General features: G+C 44.3%; 1 protein-coding gene across 1 annotated transcript; it reads left to right on the forward strand.

Annotated features, from left to right (window-relative positions):
* The first annotated feature begins 69 nt into the window (after positions 1-69).
* Positions 70-5,184, forward strand: cfap206 (cilia and flagella associated protein 206). The gene is made up of 12 exons (XM_014144180.2): positions 70-275; positions 381-464; positions 557-647; positions 816-1,004; positions 1,203-1,361; positions 1,469-1,683; positions 1,815-1,934; positions 2,166-2,361; positions 2,581-2,721; positions 2,879-3,072; positions 4,631-4,774; positions 4,920-5,184. The coding sequence occupies exons 1-12, from the start codon at positions 168-170 to the stop codon at positions 5,145-5,147; spliced, it is 1,869 nt and encodes a 622-aa protein (XP_013999655.1). The 5' UTR covers positions 70-167; the 3' UTR covers positions 5,148-5,184.
* The last annotated feature ends 11,506 nt before the right edge of the window (positions 5,185-16,690 follow it).

A 16,690-nucleotide genomic window follows, 5' to 3' on the forward strand; every position in this document is an offset into this window, starting at 1 on the left:
ACATCCTCCATAAAAATGATCTGCAAAGTAATAACACTGAATGAGAAGATTCACCAGTCAGCTGTGCATTGTATCTGTGGCAGTGTTTCATTGGTTCCCATGGCAACCGACGGGGAACCGGGAGGACGCGGTGCGATTTGCATCTCCGTAGCTTGCAAGCTAAAAACATGTCTCGTGCTCAAGCAGAAAGTGTGATAAAAAACATTATTCGAGAAATCGCCCAAGAATGTGCCGGAAAAGGGCATGCTGTGTCCGAAACATTAGTGGCTTTCATGGTAGGTACCTGGTTTACTAATTAGTAACGTGGCAAGCGTTCGGTAACTAGCCGTGTGTGGTAATGTGTTGGTGTTTTACGGTCTAATCAATGATTTTCCTATTAGGTAAAAGCTGTTGTGTTGGACCCACGAAATCTATTTAACGTTGATCGGACTCTTACCAAGCAAGATGTTAGAAAACTTGTGGAAGTAAGTGCTTTTAATTATAACCGGTTTTGCTGGTAGCATGCCTGAGATCTTTGCGCAATGGGCTCTCAACGTCCCGTGTTATTCCTTTGCAGTTGTGTGTGGACAAACTCATGGACCAGGGGAGCCCTGCCCTTGACACAATCAAGATGCAAGTCTACTTCGACATGAATTACACATCTCGACGTAAGTGGGTGCTTTAGAATGCTCAAAGAATGCATTAACAATGTATGATGTATACGTCGTACTAACTAAACCCTACCTGTTGGGACATGTGTAACGTCTAAGGGCATGGGAATACTGGTCTTGTACCATTCATCAGTTTAGCCGCAAAGGTCTTGTTTTGTGTCCCAGGTGAGTTTATTGAGGAGCACCAGCGGGTACTACAGTCAAGGCTAGTCCCAGTGAGTCGAGAAATCACTGACAGCCGAGTGAAAACGCATGAGGATCTGGAGGGCCTTTACCATAAGATCGTCAGCTATGTTCTGCTGCGCTCTGGCCTGGGTTCTTCCACAGACATCACCACAGTGCGAGAGGCTACGGGTAATCAGGACTATTTTATTGTAATTTGTACCACTAGTTAAGAATCACTATTCACAAAGATGGGAAAGGAAATGGTCCATTGTAATTACACTGTCCATCGAAGTGAGTTTTTACAATGTGGGAATCATCACATTTTCCAGCATTGATCAGTTTGTTCCTATTTTGCTCACAACTAACTGTGTGTGTGGTGTTTTGCAGCTGCCTTACAGAGCATCTTTCCTCAGTCAGAGCTGGGGACCTTCATGTCCCTCATCAAGAAGGACAAGGAGCAACAGCTCAACGACCTCAGCATGATTGTGACTGGCATCCGTCTCTTCAACAAAGACAGCAGGAAAGGAGGAGAGGGCATAGACGACTGTAAGTTCCAAAATATCACATTTAGTTTTTTGATAGACCTTGATAACTGAAACAATTTCTCAGAGCTCCAAATGTGTATTTAAATTTTGTCCTCGACTTCCATATAGTGCCAGCTATTCTGAATGAAGCCATTCCATCCACCAGTAAAGACATTGAATGGGAGCTGGAGCTTTCTCAGAGTTTGGCCTGGCAGTACACAACCTGGCTGGAGAGGCTCCTGGACCCTGAGGTTGAGACCAGAGAATGTATTGTTCCCCTGGACATGCTTAAACAGGCTCTCTATAATGTACGACAACATGAAGCCTTTCTCAAAGTTATTTTGGTGAGTTAGCTAGAAGGTGATGGGCGTCATGACTTCAAGTCAGTACATGAAATTGTCCCAATGAGCAGTTCTTCAAGAGTATTGTGTTGCATAATAATTTTACCTGTTGTTCTGATTAAATTCCTCACCAGGCAGATGTCATTCTATGTGCAAAGCAAGTTGAAACCCTACAGACTGAACTAGCGACACGTATGAAGCTTTTGAGGGTCACCGTACATTCAAAGACTGCAGTACCCACTGCACAGGTTTTTGTAAGTACAGTATCTTGCATATATATATATTTTATTTATTTATTTGAGTTGTTTTGTTATGGGGCGGTTTCCCGGACACAGCTTTTGAGTCTAGGACTAGGTTTAATCTAACTCGATGGAGAATCTCCATTAGAAAGTGCTTTTTAGTCCAGGACTAGGCTTAACCTGTGTCTGGAAAAAGGGCCTTTCAATGTCTAAGCCTCAACTTGTGTACTATGTATCCTCTTCCAGCCCCATTTCACAGCTCTGGCAAAGTTCTGGTCAGGTCTTCAAGATGAGATGGTGCTGTTGAGCATCCTCAGTAACATAATGGAGAACCTGCAGCCCTTCCTGGCTGCTCAGTCCCAGCTCTTCCCTGATGGTCAGTTGGAGGACATACTGGGGTCGGAGATCAAGAAATACGAGCAGAGAATGAAGGAGTCTTCAGGTAAGTACTCTGGGTGCATCCCAAATGGTATACTATTTCCTATGGGGCCTGGTATAAAGTAGTGCACTACATGGGGAATAGGGTGCTATTTGGGACGTAGCCTATGTTTATACCGCCACAGTAAAGCACTGCATTTCCTACATTTCTATCATTAGCTAATGATTTTACATGTTTAATTTGTAGTAGATAAATTGTTTTGTTTGTTTTTCACCTTGTCAGAAAACCGTATTGACCCCTATGAGATCAAAACACAAGAGTGGCTCTTGCCTGAGACAACAGCCAACTTTGACAAATTACCACTGCAGTACAATGGAATTTGTGGTTATACACTTGTGAAGAAGGATGGGCTTTTACTGCCAGGTATGTGGAGTTTTGGACGTGGCAATTGTATACGTTGTTGTACAACTGTTCATTCCCCCCTTATTGAAAATATTCACCAGAAGTGATGTAATATGCCAACTTGTCTTCTTCTAACTGAACATTCCAATGCTGCATGTAAAATAGACTGTTGTTTCAGGCAACCCAAGCATAGGAGTCCTGAAACATAGGGAGAAATACTATGTTTTCAGCTCCAAGGAGGCAGCTTTAAGATTTGGATCCAAGCCAGATGAGTACATTGCCCATGTGGCAGAGAAAGCAAAGCAGTCCCCTGAGCTTATCCAGCTCCTCCAACTCCACCAACAGTTTGCCTGTGTCACTCCATATCCTGAGGTACAGTGCATTCAGGAAGTATTCAGACCCCCTGACTTTTTCCACATTTTGTTACGTTACAGCCTTATTCTAAAATGGATTAAATAAAAATCCTTAGCAATCTACACACTCTACCCCATAATGACAAAGCAAAAACAGGTTTTTAGAAAAGTTAGCAAATCTATAAAAAATAGAAATACCTTATACATAAGTATTCAGACCCTTTGCTATGAGACTCAAAATTGAGCTCAGGTGCATGCTGTTTCCATTGATAATCCTTGAGATGTTTCTACAACTTGCTTGTTGTACACCTGTGGTAAATTCAATTGATTGGGCATGATTTGGAAAGGCACACACCTGTCTATATAAGTTTCCACAGCTGACAGTGCATGTCTGAGAAAAAACCAAGCCATGGGGTTGAAGGAATTGTCCGTAGAGCTCCGAGACAGGATTGTGTCGAGGCACAGATCTGGGGAAGGGTACCAAAACATTTCTGTAGCATTGAAGGTCAGCAAGAACACAGTGGCCTCCATTCTTAAATGAAGTTTGGAACCCCCCAGCCAAACTGACCAATCGGGGGCCTTGGTCAGGGAGGTGACCAAGAACCCGATGGTCACTCTGACAGAGCTCCAAAGTTCCTCTGTGGAGATGGGAGAACCTTCCAGAAGGTCAACCATCTATGTAGCACTCCACCAATCAGGCCTTTATGGTAGAGTGGCCAGACGGAAGCCACTCCTCAGTACATGACAGCTCGTTTGGAGTTTGCCAAAAGGAACGTAAAGACTCAGACCATGAGAAACAAGATTCTCTGGTCTGATAAAACTAAGCATGGTGGTGGCAGCATCATGCTGTGGGGATGTTTTTCAGCGGCAGGGACTGGGAGTCTAGTCAGGATCGAGGCAAAGATGAACGGAGCAAAGTACAGAGAGATCCTTGATGAAAACCTGCTCCAGAGCATTTGGGACCTCAGACTGTGGCGAAGGTTCACCTTCCAATAGGACCCTAAGCACACAGCCAAGGCAACACAGGAGTGGCTTCGGGACAATTCTCTGAATGTCCTTGTGGCCCAGCCAGAGCCCGGACTTGAACCTGACCAAACATCTCTGGAGAGACCTGAAAATAGCTGTGCAGCGACGCTCCCTATCCAACCTCACAGAGCTTGAGAGGATCTGCAGAGAAGAATGGGAGAAACTCCCCAAATACAGGTGTTCAAAGCTTGTATTGTTATACCCAAGAAGACTTGAGGCTGTAATCGCTGCCAAAGGTGCTTCAACAAAGTACTGAGTAAGGGGCTGAATACTTATGTAAATGTATTTTTTTTTTTTTTTAAGAAATATCACAATTTCTAAACCTGTTTTTGCTTTGTCATTGTGGAGTAATAGTGTAGATTGTGGGGGAAAAAAATATTGAATCAATTTTAGAATAAGGATGTAACCTAACAAAATGTGGAAAAAGTCAAGGGGTCTGAATACTTTCCGAAGCCACTGTTTGTTCACTAAGTCATAATTCTACCATAGCATCTTCAGAACTTGCAGTAATATTTTTTTACCCACAGTTCACTTACATTTTGTCTCTCTAGATGCAGTCAGGGGAGAGACTGTTGGTAAAACCCATTACAAAGTGTGACAGCAGCACTCAGACAGACACTCATTTGTTGGAGACCAACATTGTGAAGTCATACGAGTGGAATGAGTGGGAGCTGAGGAGAAAAGCAATTAAATTGGTATGTGATTTTTAATTGACTCTTGAGTGTACTGTTTCATTTTATCAGTGGTAGGTTTACCATGGTCTTCTTGCATGGATCTTTTTTATTCAAGAAGGTTAACTTTTATGTCCTGCCTTTGGCAATGGGCATGTTGTTTTTTCAGGCCAATCTCCGTAGTAAAGTGACCCACTCAATGCAGACTAATCTAAGTCACATGAGGAGGGATAACGTCACCCAAACCTACCTCCTCGAAGATGTTGCATGCCAGAGCAAGAGGGATGGCAATAGCAATGTCCCCAAGCCTCAGGTGTACCTGGCTGGTCTTCGAGGAGGGAAAACCAAGACTACACATATGATAAAAACAAACTTGACCAGATCAGTAAATGAATAACTTATATCTTCAAGCAATAAAGATAACTTTGATGGAAGTGCCAGTCTATTTGTTTAAAAAAATTGTTGTGCACATTGGCCTGGGGGGGTTACTGCCCACAGAAAATTGTTGTATGCCAGTAAAAGAAACGGGTCATATTGTTTGGACTGAGGAAGGATAACATAGAGGGTTACACTTGGTCAAAACAGTGTCTGCCAAAACTGTCCACATAACCGACTGTAGGTGCAGGCATGCGCACAAGACACACAGCCTGTCATAGGCAAAGTACAGCATATACCTGGTAACATTATGTGGGTCCTGGGGGGGGGGGGCATTCAGCATATACCTGGTAACATTATGTGGGTCCTGGGGGGGAGGGGCATTCAGCATATACCTGGTAACATTATGTGGGTCCTGGGGGGGGACATTCAGCATATACCTGATAACATTATGTGGGTTCTGGGGGGGATAGATATACCTGGTAACATTATGTGGGTTCTGGGGGGGGCATTCAGCATATACCTGGTAACATTATGTGGGTCCTGGGGGGGACATTCAGCATATACCTGGTAACATTATGTGGGTCCTGGGGGGACGGGGACATTCAGCATATACCTGATAACATTATGTGGGTCCTGGGGGGGACATTCAGCATATACCTGATAACATTATGTGGGGGGGGGACATTCAGCATATACCTGGTAACATTATGTGGGTCCTGGGGGGGAGGGGCTTTCAGCATATACCTGGTAACATTATGTGGGTCCTGGGGGGGACATTCAGCATATACCTGATAACATTATGTGCGTTCTGGGGGGGGGCATTCAGCATATACCTGGTAACATTATGTGGGTCCTGGGGGGGACGGGGACATTCAGCATATACCTGATAACATTATGTGGGTCCTGGGGGGGGACATTCAGCATATACCTGATAACATTATGTGGGGGGGGGGACATTCAGCATATACCTGATAACATTATGTGGGCCCTGGGGGGGGGGGGGGACATTCAGCATATACCTGATAACACGTTCAGTATTCTATATTATGGTTGAATGCTTTAGTATTGTATGTCATGTTTGATTACATTACATTAGGCTGCCAATGGAATAGTGGGCGTACAATATGAATTATAGGACGTACAGTATCTTTCATAATGTTTTCATAATGCACCAGTATGATTTGACCCGTTTAGTATTATATTATGGTTGAATGCTTTAGTATGATATATTACATTAGGTTGCATTACATTAGCCTTATTCTATTGATAGCCTATCAATGGAATAGCAGTTGTACATTATAATACGAATTTTAGGATGTACATTATCCTACTTCTTGATTTCAACCATACAAATGCTTAGAACAAATTATGTATGATGTGTATAGTAGTTAAACGACAATCCAGAGTAATTTCTGCCTATTGGAGAGTTTGTCCGACCTCCATTAAGGTGTTTTAAATGCCAAAGAGTGGGACTTGTAGCGGCTCTGCAAAGGAAAGAAAATATGTGTCAAGTGTGGAGGGGAACAAGATTATGGGGGAGGGAATGGATGGATGGATGCCGGGTGCAGAAAAAGGCTCGAGGGGCCCAAAGATATATAAAATTACTCGTAATGTGTCTTATGCAGAGGCTGCAGGGCAGATTGGTGGAACAAAATCAAATGTATTTATATAGTCCTTCTTACATCAGCTGATATATCAAAGTGCTGTACAGAAACCAGGCCTAAAACACCAAACAGCAAGCAATGCAGGTGTAGAAGCACGGTGGCTAGGAAAAACTCCCTAGAAAGGCGAAACCTAGGAAGAATCCTAGAGAGGAACCAGGCTATGAGGGGTGGTCAGTCCTCTTCTGGCTGTGCCGGGTGGAAATTATAACAGAACATGGCCAAGATGTTCAAATGTTCATAAATGACCAGCATGGTCAAATAATAGTAATCACAGTGAACAGGACAGGGTTCCATAGTCGCAGGCAGAACAGTTGAAACTGGAGCAGCAGCACGGCCAGGTGGACTGGGGACAACAAGGAGTCATCATGCCAGGTAGTCCTGAGGCATGGTCCTAGGGCTCAGGTCCTCCGAGAGACAAAAAGATAGAGAGAATTAGAGCGAGCATACTTAAATTCACACAGGATACCGGATAAGACAGGAGAAATACTCCAGATATAACAGACTGACCCTAGCCCCCCCGACACAAACTACACAGCATAAATACTGGAGGCTGAGACAGGAGGGGTCAGGAGACACTGTGGTCCAATCCGATGATACTCCCGGACAGGGCCAAACAGGCAGTATATAACCCCACCCACTTTGCCAAAGCACAGCCCCCACACCACTAGAGGGATATATTCAACCACCAACTTACCATCCTGAGACAAGGCCGAGTATAGCCCACAAAGATCTCCGGCACGGCACAAACCAAGGGGGGGCGCCAACCCAGACAGGAAGACGACGTCAGTGACTCAACCCACTCAAGTGACCCACCCCTCCTAGGAACGGCATGGAAGAGCACCAGTAAGCCAGTGACTCAGCCCCTGTAATAGGGTTAGAGGCAGAGAATCCCAGTGGAGAGAGGGGAACCGGCCAGGCAGAGACAGCAATGGTGGTTCGTTGCTCCAGTGCCTTTCCGTTCACCTTCACACTCCTGGGCCACTACACTCAATCATAGCACCTACTGAAGAGATGAGTCTTCAATAAAGACTTAAAGGTTGAGACCGAGTCTGCGTCTCTCACATGGGTAGGCAGACCATTCCATAAAAATGGGGCCCCATATGCCTCCAGCTGTTTGCTTAGAAATTCTAGGGACAATTAGGAGGCCTGCGTCTTGTGACCGTAGCGTACGTGTAGGTATGTACGGCAGGACCAAATCGGAAAGATAGGTAGGCGCAAGCCATGTAATGCTTTGTAGGTTAGCAGTAAAACCTTGAAATCAGCCCTTGCCTTAACAGGAAGCCAGTGTAGGGAGGCTAGCACTGGAGTAATATGATCCATTTTTTTGGTTCTTGTCAGGATTCTAGCAGCCGTATTTAGCACTAACTGAAGTTTATTTAGTGCTTTATCCGGGTAGCCGGAAAGTAGAGCATTGCAGTAGTCTAACCTAGAAGTAACAAAAGCATGGATACATTTTTCTGCATCATTTTTGGACAGAACATTTCTGATTTTTGTAATGTTACTTAAATGGAAAAAAACTGTCCTTGAAACAGTCTTGATATGTTCGTCAAAAGAGAGATCAGGGTCCAGAGTAACGCCGAGGTCCTTCACAGTTTTATTTGAGACGACTGTACAACCATCAAGACTAATTGTCAGATTCAACAGAAGATCTATTTGTTTCTTGGGACCTAGAACAAGCATCTCTGTTTTGTCTGAGTTTAAAAGTAGAAAGTTTGCAGCCATCCACTTCCTTATGTCTGAAACACAGGCTTCCAGCGAGGGCAATTTTGGGGCTTCACAATGTTTCATTGAAATGTACAGCTGTGTGTCATCCGCATAGCAGTGAAAGTTAACATTATGTTTTCGAATGACATCCCCAAGAGGTAAAATATATAGTGAAAACAATAGTGGTCCTAAAACGGAACCTTGAGAAACACCGAAATGTACAGTTAATTTGTCAGAGGACAAACCATTCACAGAGACAAACTGATATCTTTCCGACAGATAAGATCTAAACCAGGCAGAATGATGGAGATCATAGGTTCAGTCCTGGAATAAGTGGACCTACTGTAGGAAATGTTGCCTTTGTTGGTCCAGACACGGATACGAGACCTGTTCAGAAATCTTGCTTTCACAAATGTGTTGTTTCAAAGGACACCTTAATAGTTAATAAAATTGACTTTATAGCCTTCATTGGAAAGGTTATCAACCTGACTGCGTTTGTGGAAAGAACAACTGCCAGGTTGAAGATCTTTGTGGAAGCAGCAAGAGTTTTTAGAAGAAACAGATGTTACTGTCACTATGATTGTAGATATGTTGACTCCTAATAATACTAATGATGGAATGTCTAAGTGTGATCATTTTTATTTTATTTAACCTGGCAAGTCAGTTAAGAACAAATTCTTAATTACAATGACGGCCTACTGGGCGGACGACGCTGGGCCAATTGTGCGCCACCCTATGGGACTCCCAATCACGGTCGGTTATGATACAGCCTGGAATCAAACCAGGGTCTGTAGTGACACCTCTAGAATTGAGATGCAGTGCCTTAAACTGATGCGCCACTCAGGAGCCCATAGAATTATGGTTTTTGTTATCCTTCAGTGGAATGACAGAAGTTTTATTGCTAACAGTCAGGAGTTTAACAAATATGTAATAGATTTAGAGATCAAACCTGATGTGATATGTGTTCAAGAAACATGGCTTAGACCACATCTTGATTTTATTATTCCTGGTTATTGTTCAATCAGATCTGATAGATCAACTGGACAGGGTGGCCGGTGTGCTACGTACATAAGGGAAGGTCTTGTATATCGTAATATTACTGTCCCACATGAATGTGTGATGGTGGACAAGGGTTGTAAAAATGATCTGTAGCGATGTTGATGAAATTGGGCTCTATAGGGATATGGTGCGGTGACTTTAATGCACATAATATTTTATGGGGAAGCACACATACAGTGGCTTGCGAAAGTCTTCACCCCTCTTGGCATTTTTCCTATTTTGTTGCCTTACAACCTGGAATTAAAATATATTTTTTGGGGGGGTTTGTATCATTTGATCTACACAAAACATGCCTATCACTTTGAAGATGCAACATTTTTTTTATTGTGAAACAAACAAATAAGACAAATAACAGAACTTGAACATGCATAACTATTCACCCCCCCCAAAGTCAATACTTTGTAGAGCCACCTATTGCAGCAATTACAGCTGCAAGTCTCTTGGGGTATGTCTCTATAAGCTTGGCACATCTAGCCACTGGGATTTTTGCCCATTTCTTCAAGGCAAAACTGCTCTAGCTCCTTCAAGTTGGATGGGTTCCGCTGGTGTACAAATTCTCAATTGGATTGAGGTCTGGGCTTTGACTAGGCCATTCCAAGACATTTAAATGTTTCCCCTTAAACCACTCGAGTGTTGCTTTAGCAGTATGCTTAGGGTTATTGTCCTGCTGGAAGGTGAACCTCCGTCCCAGTCTCAAATCTCTGGAAGACTGAAACAGGTTTCCTTCAAGAATTTTCCTGTATTTTAGCACCATCCATCATTCTGACAAGTTTCCCAGTCCCTGCCGATGAAAAACATACCCACAGCATGATGCTGCCACCACCACCATGCTTCACTGTGGGGATGGTATTCTTGGGGTGATGAGGTGTTGGGTTTGCGCCAGACATAGTGTTTTCCTTGATGGCCAAAAAGCTACATTCTAGTCTCATCTGACCAGAGTACCTTCTTCCATATGTTTGGCAAGTCTTCCACATGCCTTTTGGCAAACACCAAACGTGTTTGCTTATTTATTTCTTTAAGCAATGGCTTTTTTCTGGACATTCTTCCATAAAGCCCAGCTTTGTGGAGTGTACGGCTTAAAGTGGTCCTTTGGACAGATACTCCAATCTCCACCGTGGAGCTTTGCAGCTCCTTCAGGGTTATCTTTGGTCTCTTTGTTGTCTCTGATTAATGCCCTCCTTGCCTGGTCCATGAGTTTTGGTGGGCGGCCCTCTCTTGGCAGGTTTGTTGTGGTGCCATATTCTTTCCATTTTTTAATAATGGATTTAATGGTGCTCCGTGGGATGTTCAAAGCTTCAGATATTATTTTATAACCCAACCCTGATCTGTACTTCTCCACAACTTTGTCCCTGACCTGTTTGGAGAGCTCCTTGGTCTTCATGGTGCTGCTTGCTTAGTGGTGTTGCAGACTCTGGGGCCTTTCAGAACAGGTGTGTGTATATATATATATATATATATATATATATATATATATATATATATATATATATATATATATATATATATATATAATAAGATCTGGTGCAACCAATTACCTTCAGAAGTCACATAATTAGTTAAATAAAGTCCACCTGTGTGCAATCTAAGTGTCACATGATCTGTCACATGATCTCATATATACACACATATATACACACATATATATATATGAGATCATGATCTCATATATGTATATATGTGTGTATATATATATATATGTATATGTGTGTGTATATATGTGTGTATATATGAGATCATGTGACAGATCATGCGACACTTAGATTGCACACAGGTGGACTTTATTTAACTAATTATGTGACTTCTGAAGGTAATTGGTTGCACCAGATCTTATTTAGGGGCTTCATAGCAAAGGGGGTGAATACATATGCACGTACCACTTTTCCTGGGGGGGGAACGGGTTGTTTCAGATTTTAAATTTTTTCACCAATTTGGACTATTTTGTCTATGTCCATTACATGAAATACAAATCAAAATCCATTTAAATTACAGGTTGTAACGTAACAAAATAGGAAAAACGCAAAGGGGATGAATACTTTTGCAAGGCACTGTAGATGCTAATGGTACTATTGTCGAAAATATGATGGAAACAAGAGCATTAATATGTCTTAACGATGGGTGTGGTACAAGAGTTGATGTTAGAGGGGTTACATACTGCCTGGACCTCACAATGGCTTCTAACTCTATGGCATCTATGTATGAATGGAATGTAATGAATGATTCTACTGTTGGAAGTGATCATTTCCTGATTTCGTGTACAATGAACTGTGATGTTACTATTCCAGATAGAGTACCATTCAGAAGATGGGGCTTTCATAAAGCAGGCTGGGACAAGTTTGGTGATCATTGCTTAAAGTCTGTTGGACAGTTGTCTTTAGAGAGGCCGGTTGCTGTATGTGCTGCCTCTGTGACCTCTCTGAGTTTGAGTGCTGCAAATTTATATGTACCAATGAGTGAAGTGGGTGAGAAAGGGAAGGTGGTTCCTTTGTGGACTCAAGAGTACACTGCGACAATTCAAGAAAAAAAATAGGGCTTACAGAGTGTTGTGTAGGAATATGACTCCTGAGAATCTAGTTGATTTCCAAAGGAAGAGCGCTTTAGAACGCAGGATCATTAAGTCTGTCAAGATAAATGCATGGAGACAGTTCTGCTCTACAATAAGCAGGGGTACTGAACTGGGGGATGTATGGACTATGTTGAAGAAGATGACTGGAAGAAGCAAGCCCACTCGAGTTCCAGTTTTGGTTGTGGGTCAAAAAATGTCCGTAACTGATAAAGAAAAAGCTGACTTGTTGGGGAAGACATTTGCTAGGGTACATAGTGGGGTTAATTTGGCTGAAGTATATAGGCAACACAGGTGGGAGATTTTAAATGCTCATGTTAATGTGTATAAGAAAAGGGATACTGTTGACTCTTCCTTGGATGCTGTTTTTACCATACATGAGATGCATTCAGCCTTAATAGGCTGTGGATATACAGCCCCAGGTCATGATCAATTGTGCTGTGATGTTTCAGCATCTACCTGATGAGGTCAGATATGTTCTCCTGGGCTTATTTAATAAGATTTGGAGTGAGGGGCTTAGACCTTCTGGTTGGAAAAGTGGAGTAATATTACATTACATTTTACATTTAAGTCATTTAGCAGACGCTCTTATCCAGAGCGACTTACAAATTGGTGCATTCACCTTATAATATCCAGTGGAACAACCACTTACAATAGTGCATCTAAATCTTTTAAGGGGGGGGGGGGTTAGAAGGATAACTTGATCCTGTCCCAGGTATTCCTTGAAGAGGTGGGGTTTCAGGTGTCTCCGGAAGGTGGTGATTGACTCCGCTGTCCTGGCGTCGTGAGGGAGCTTGTTCCACCATTGGGGTGCCAGAGCAGCGAACAGTTTTGACTGGGCTGAGCGGGAACTGTGCTTCCTCAGAGGTAGGGAGGCGAGCAGGCCAGAGGTGGATGAACGCAGTGCCCTTGTTTGGGTGTAGGGCCTGATCAGAGCCTGAAGGTACGGAGGTGCCGTTCCCCTCACAGCTCCGTAGGCAAGCACCATGGTCTTGTAGCGGATGCGAGCTTCAACTGGAAGCCAGTGGAGAGAGCGGAGGAGTGGGGTGACGTGAGAGAACATGGGAAGGTTGAACACCAGACGGGCTGCGGCGTTCTGGATGAGTTGTAGGGGTTTAATGGCACAGGCAGGGAGCCCAGCCAACAGCGAGTTGCAGTAATCCAGGCGGGAGATGACAAGTGCCTGGATTAGGACCTGCGCCGCTTCCTGTGTGAGGCAGGGTCGTACTCTGCGAATGTTGTAGAGCATGAACCTACAGGATCGGGTCACCGCCTTGATGTTAGTGGAGAACGACAGGGTGTTGTCCAGGGTCACTCCAAGGTTCTTAGCACTCTGGGAGGAGGACACAAGGGAGTTGTCAACCGTGATGGCGAGATCATGGAACGGGCAGTCCTTCCCCGGGAGGAAGAGCAGCTCCGTCTTGCCGAGGTTCAGCTTGAGGTGGTGATCCGTCATCCACACTGATATGTCTGCCAGACATGCAGAGATGCGATTCGCCACCTGGTTGTCAGAAGGGGGAAAGGAGAAGATTCATTGTGTGTCGTCTGCATAGCAATGATAGGAGAGACCATGTGAGGATATGACAGAGCCAAGAGACTTGGTGTATAGCGAGAATAGGAGAGGGCCTAGAACAGAGCCCTGGGGGACACCAGTGGTGAGAGCACGTGGTGCGGAGACAGATTCTCGCCACGCCACCTGGTAGGAGCGACCTGTCAGGTAGGACGCAATCCAAGCGTGGGCCGCGCCGGAGATGCCCAGCTCGGAGAGGGTGGAGAGGAGGATCTGATGGTTCACAGTATCAAAGGCAGCAGATAGGTCTAGAAGGATGAGAGCAGAGGAGAGAGAGTTAGCTTTAGCAGTGCGGAGAGCCTCCGTGACATAGAGAAGAGCAGTCTCAGTTGAATGCCCAGTCTTGAAACCTGACTGATTAGGATCAAGAAGGTCATTCTGAGAGAGATAGCAAGAGAGCTGGCCAAGGACGGCACGTTCAAGAGTTTTGGAGAGAAAAGAAAGAAGGGATACTGGTCTGTAGTTGTTGACATCGGAGGGATCGAGTGTGGGTTTTTTCAGAAGGGGTGCAACTCTCGCTCTCTTGAAGACGGAAGGGACGTAGCCAGCGGTCAAGGATGAGTTGATGAGCGAGGTGAGGTAGGGGAGAAGGTCTCCGGAAATGGTCTGGAGAAGAGAGGAGGGGATAGGGTCAAGTGGGCAGGTTGTTGGGCGGCCGGCCGTCGCAAGACGCGAGATTTCATCTGGAGAGAGAGGGGAGAAAGAGGTCAAAGCACAGGGTAGGGCAGTGTGAGCAGGACCAGCGGTGTCGTTTGACTTAGCAAATGAGGATCGGATGTCGTTAACCTTCTTTTCAAAATGGTTGACGAAGTCATCCGCAGAGAGGGAGGAGGGGGAGGAGGATTCAGGAGGGAGGAGAAGGTAGCAAAGAGCTTCCTAGGGTTAGAGGCAGATGCTTGGAATTTAGAGTGGTAGAAGGTGGCTTTAGCAGCAGAGACAGAAGAGGAAAATGTAGAGAGGAGGGAGTGAAAGGATGCCAGGTCCGCAGGGAGGCGAGTTTTCCTCCATTTCCGCTCGGCTGCCCGGAGCCCTGTTCTGTGAGCTCGCAGTGAGTCGTCGAGCCACGGAGCAGGAGGGGAGGACCGAGCCGGCCTGGAGGATAGGGGACAGAGAAAATCAAAGGATGCAGAGAGGGAGGAGAGGAGGGTTGAGGAGGCAGAATCAGGAGATAGGTTGGAGAAGGTTTGAGCAGAGGGAAGAGATGATAGGATGGAAGAGGAGAGAGTAGCGGGAGAGAGAGAGCGAAGGTTGGGATGGCGCAATACCATCTGAGTAGGGGCAGAGTGAGAGACATTCCTTCCCCTCTTCCAAATAGCTCCATCATCAGCATATAGGGAAGCCCCAATACCCCTACCTACATTCGAAAACACATCGTTAATCATAATGTTGAACAAAATAGGATTGATAGCACTACTGCCTATTACCTTTTGTAAAGCCTGGTAAGGACCCTTCATGTGCTGATAGTTATAGACCAATAGCACTGACCTCTAACTTGTGTGAACTGATGGAAAAGATGATAGTCAATAGATTGTCATATTTCCTGGAACTTAGAGGTTTATTGAGTCAATGTCAAAGTGGATTATGTAAAGGTAGATCTACTTTGCATGCATTAGTAAAGGTGAGAAATTAAGTTGAAAAAAACTCTGGTCATGAAAGAAGTAATGGCTACTGTCTTTTTCGACATTGAAAAGGCTTATGACGCTATGTGGAGAGAAGGCCTACTGATTAAGATGGAAAGACTTGGTATTGGTGGGAGATTATATAACTGGGTTTTGGCTGCCTTATTTAATTGCTCTTCAAGTTAAGATAGGATCAATTTTATCTGATGCCTATGGAGTTGACAATGGTATTCCACAAGGCAGTGCTATCAGTCCTATTTTGTTCAACATTATGATTAACGATGTGTTTTCGAATGTAGGTAGGGGTATTGGGGCTTCCCTATATGCTGATGATGGAGCTATTTGGAAGAGGGGAAGGAATGTCTCTCGTGATCAAATCTATTCAACAAGCTACAGTGGATGTTGAAAGATTGTCAATTGACTGGGATTTTAAATTGTCAGTGGCGACGTCTTGTATGTTCTTCTCAAAGAAGTTGCTGATAATATACAGATGTTTCTGTATGGACAGCCTATGGGGGAGGATTTCTAAGTACAAATATTTGGGTCTATGGTTCAATGAGTGATATATATGGAAAGGTCATGTCATACATGTTGAAACAAAGTGTAAGAAGGTGGTGAATCTTATGCGCTCAGTCTCTGGTTACGAATGGGGTGCTGACAGAATCGTTAATGGATATTTATAGAGCTCTGATCAGGACGACACTTGATTGCAGGTGTATAGTTTATGGAACAGCGGCGAAGACGTGGCTTTAGAAACTGGACAGAATCCAGTAAATAGCTCTAAGGATACACACTGCTCAAAAAAATAAAGGGAACACTTAAACAACACATCCTAGATCTGAATGAAAGAAATAATCTTATTAAATACTTTTTTCTTTACATAGTTGAATGTGCTGACAACAAAATCACACAAAAATAATCAATGGAAATCCAATTTATCAACCCATGGAGGTCTGGATTTGGAGTCACACTCAAAATTAAAGTGGAAAACCACATTACAGGCTGATCCAACTTTGATGTAGTCCTTAAAACAAGTCAAAATGAGGCTCAGTAGTGTGTGTGTGGCCTCCACGTCCCTGTATGGCCTCCCTACAATGCCTGGGCATGCTCCTGATGAGGTAGCGGATGGTCTCCTGAGGGATCTCCTCTCAGACCTGGACTAAAGCATCCGCCAACTCCTGGACAGTCTGTGGTGCAACGTGGCGTTGGTGGATGGAGCGAGACATGATGTCCCAGATGTGCTCAATGGGATTCAGGTCTGGGGAACGGGCGGGCCAGTCCATAGCATCAATGCCTTCATCTTGCAGGAACTGCTGACACACTCCAGCCACATGAGGTCTAGCATTGTCTTGCATTAGGAGGAACCCAGGGCCAACCGCACCAGCA

The sequence above is a fragment of the Salmo salar genome, chromosome ssa15 (genome assembly GCF_905237065.1).
Source record: "Salmo salar chromosome ssa15, Ssal_v3.1, whole genome shotgun sequence".
NCBI classification, from domain to species: domain Eukaryota; kingdom Metazoa; phylum Chordata; class Actinopteri; order Salmoniformes; family Salmonidae; genus Salmo; species Salmo salar.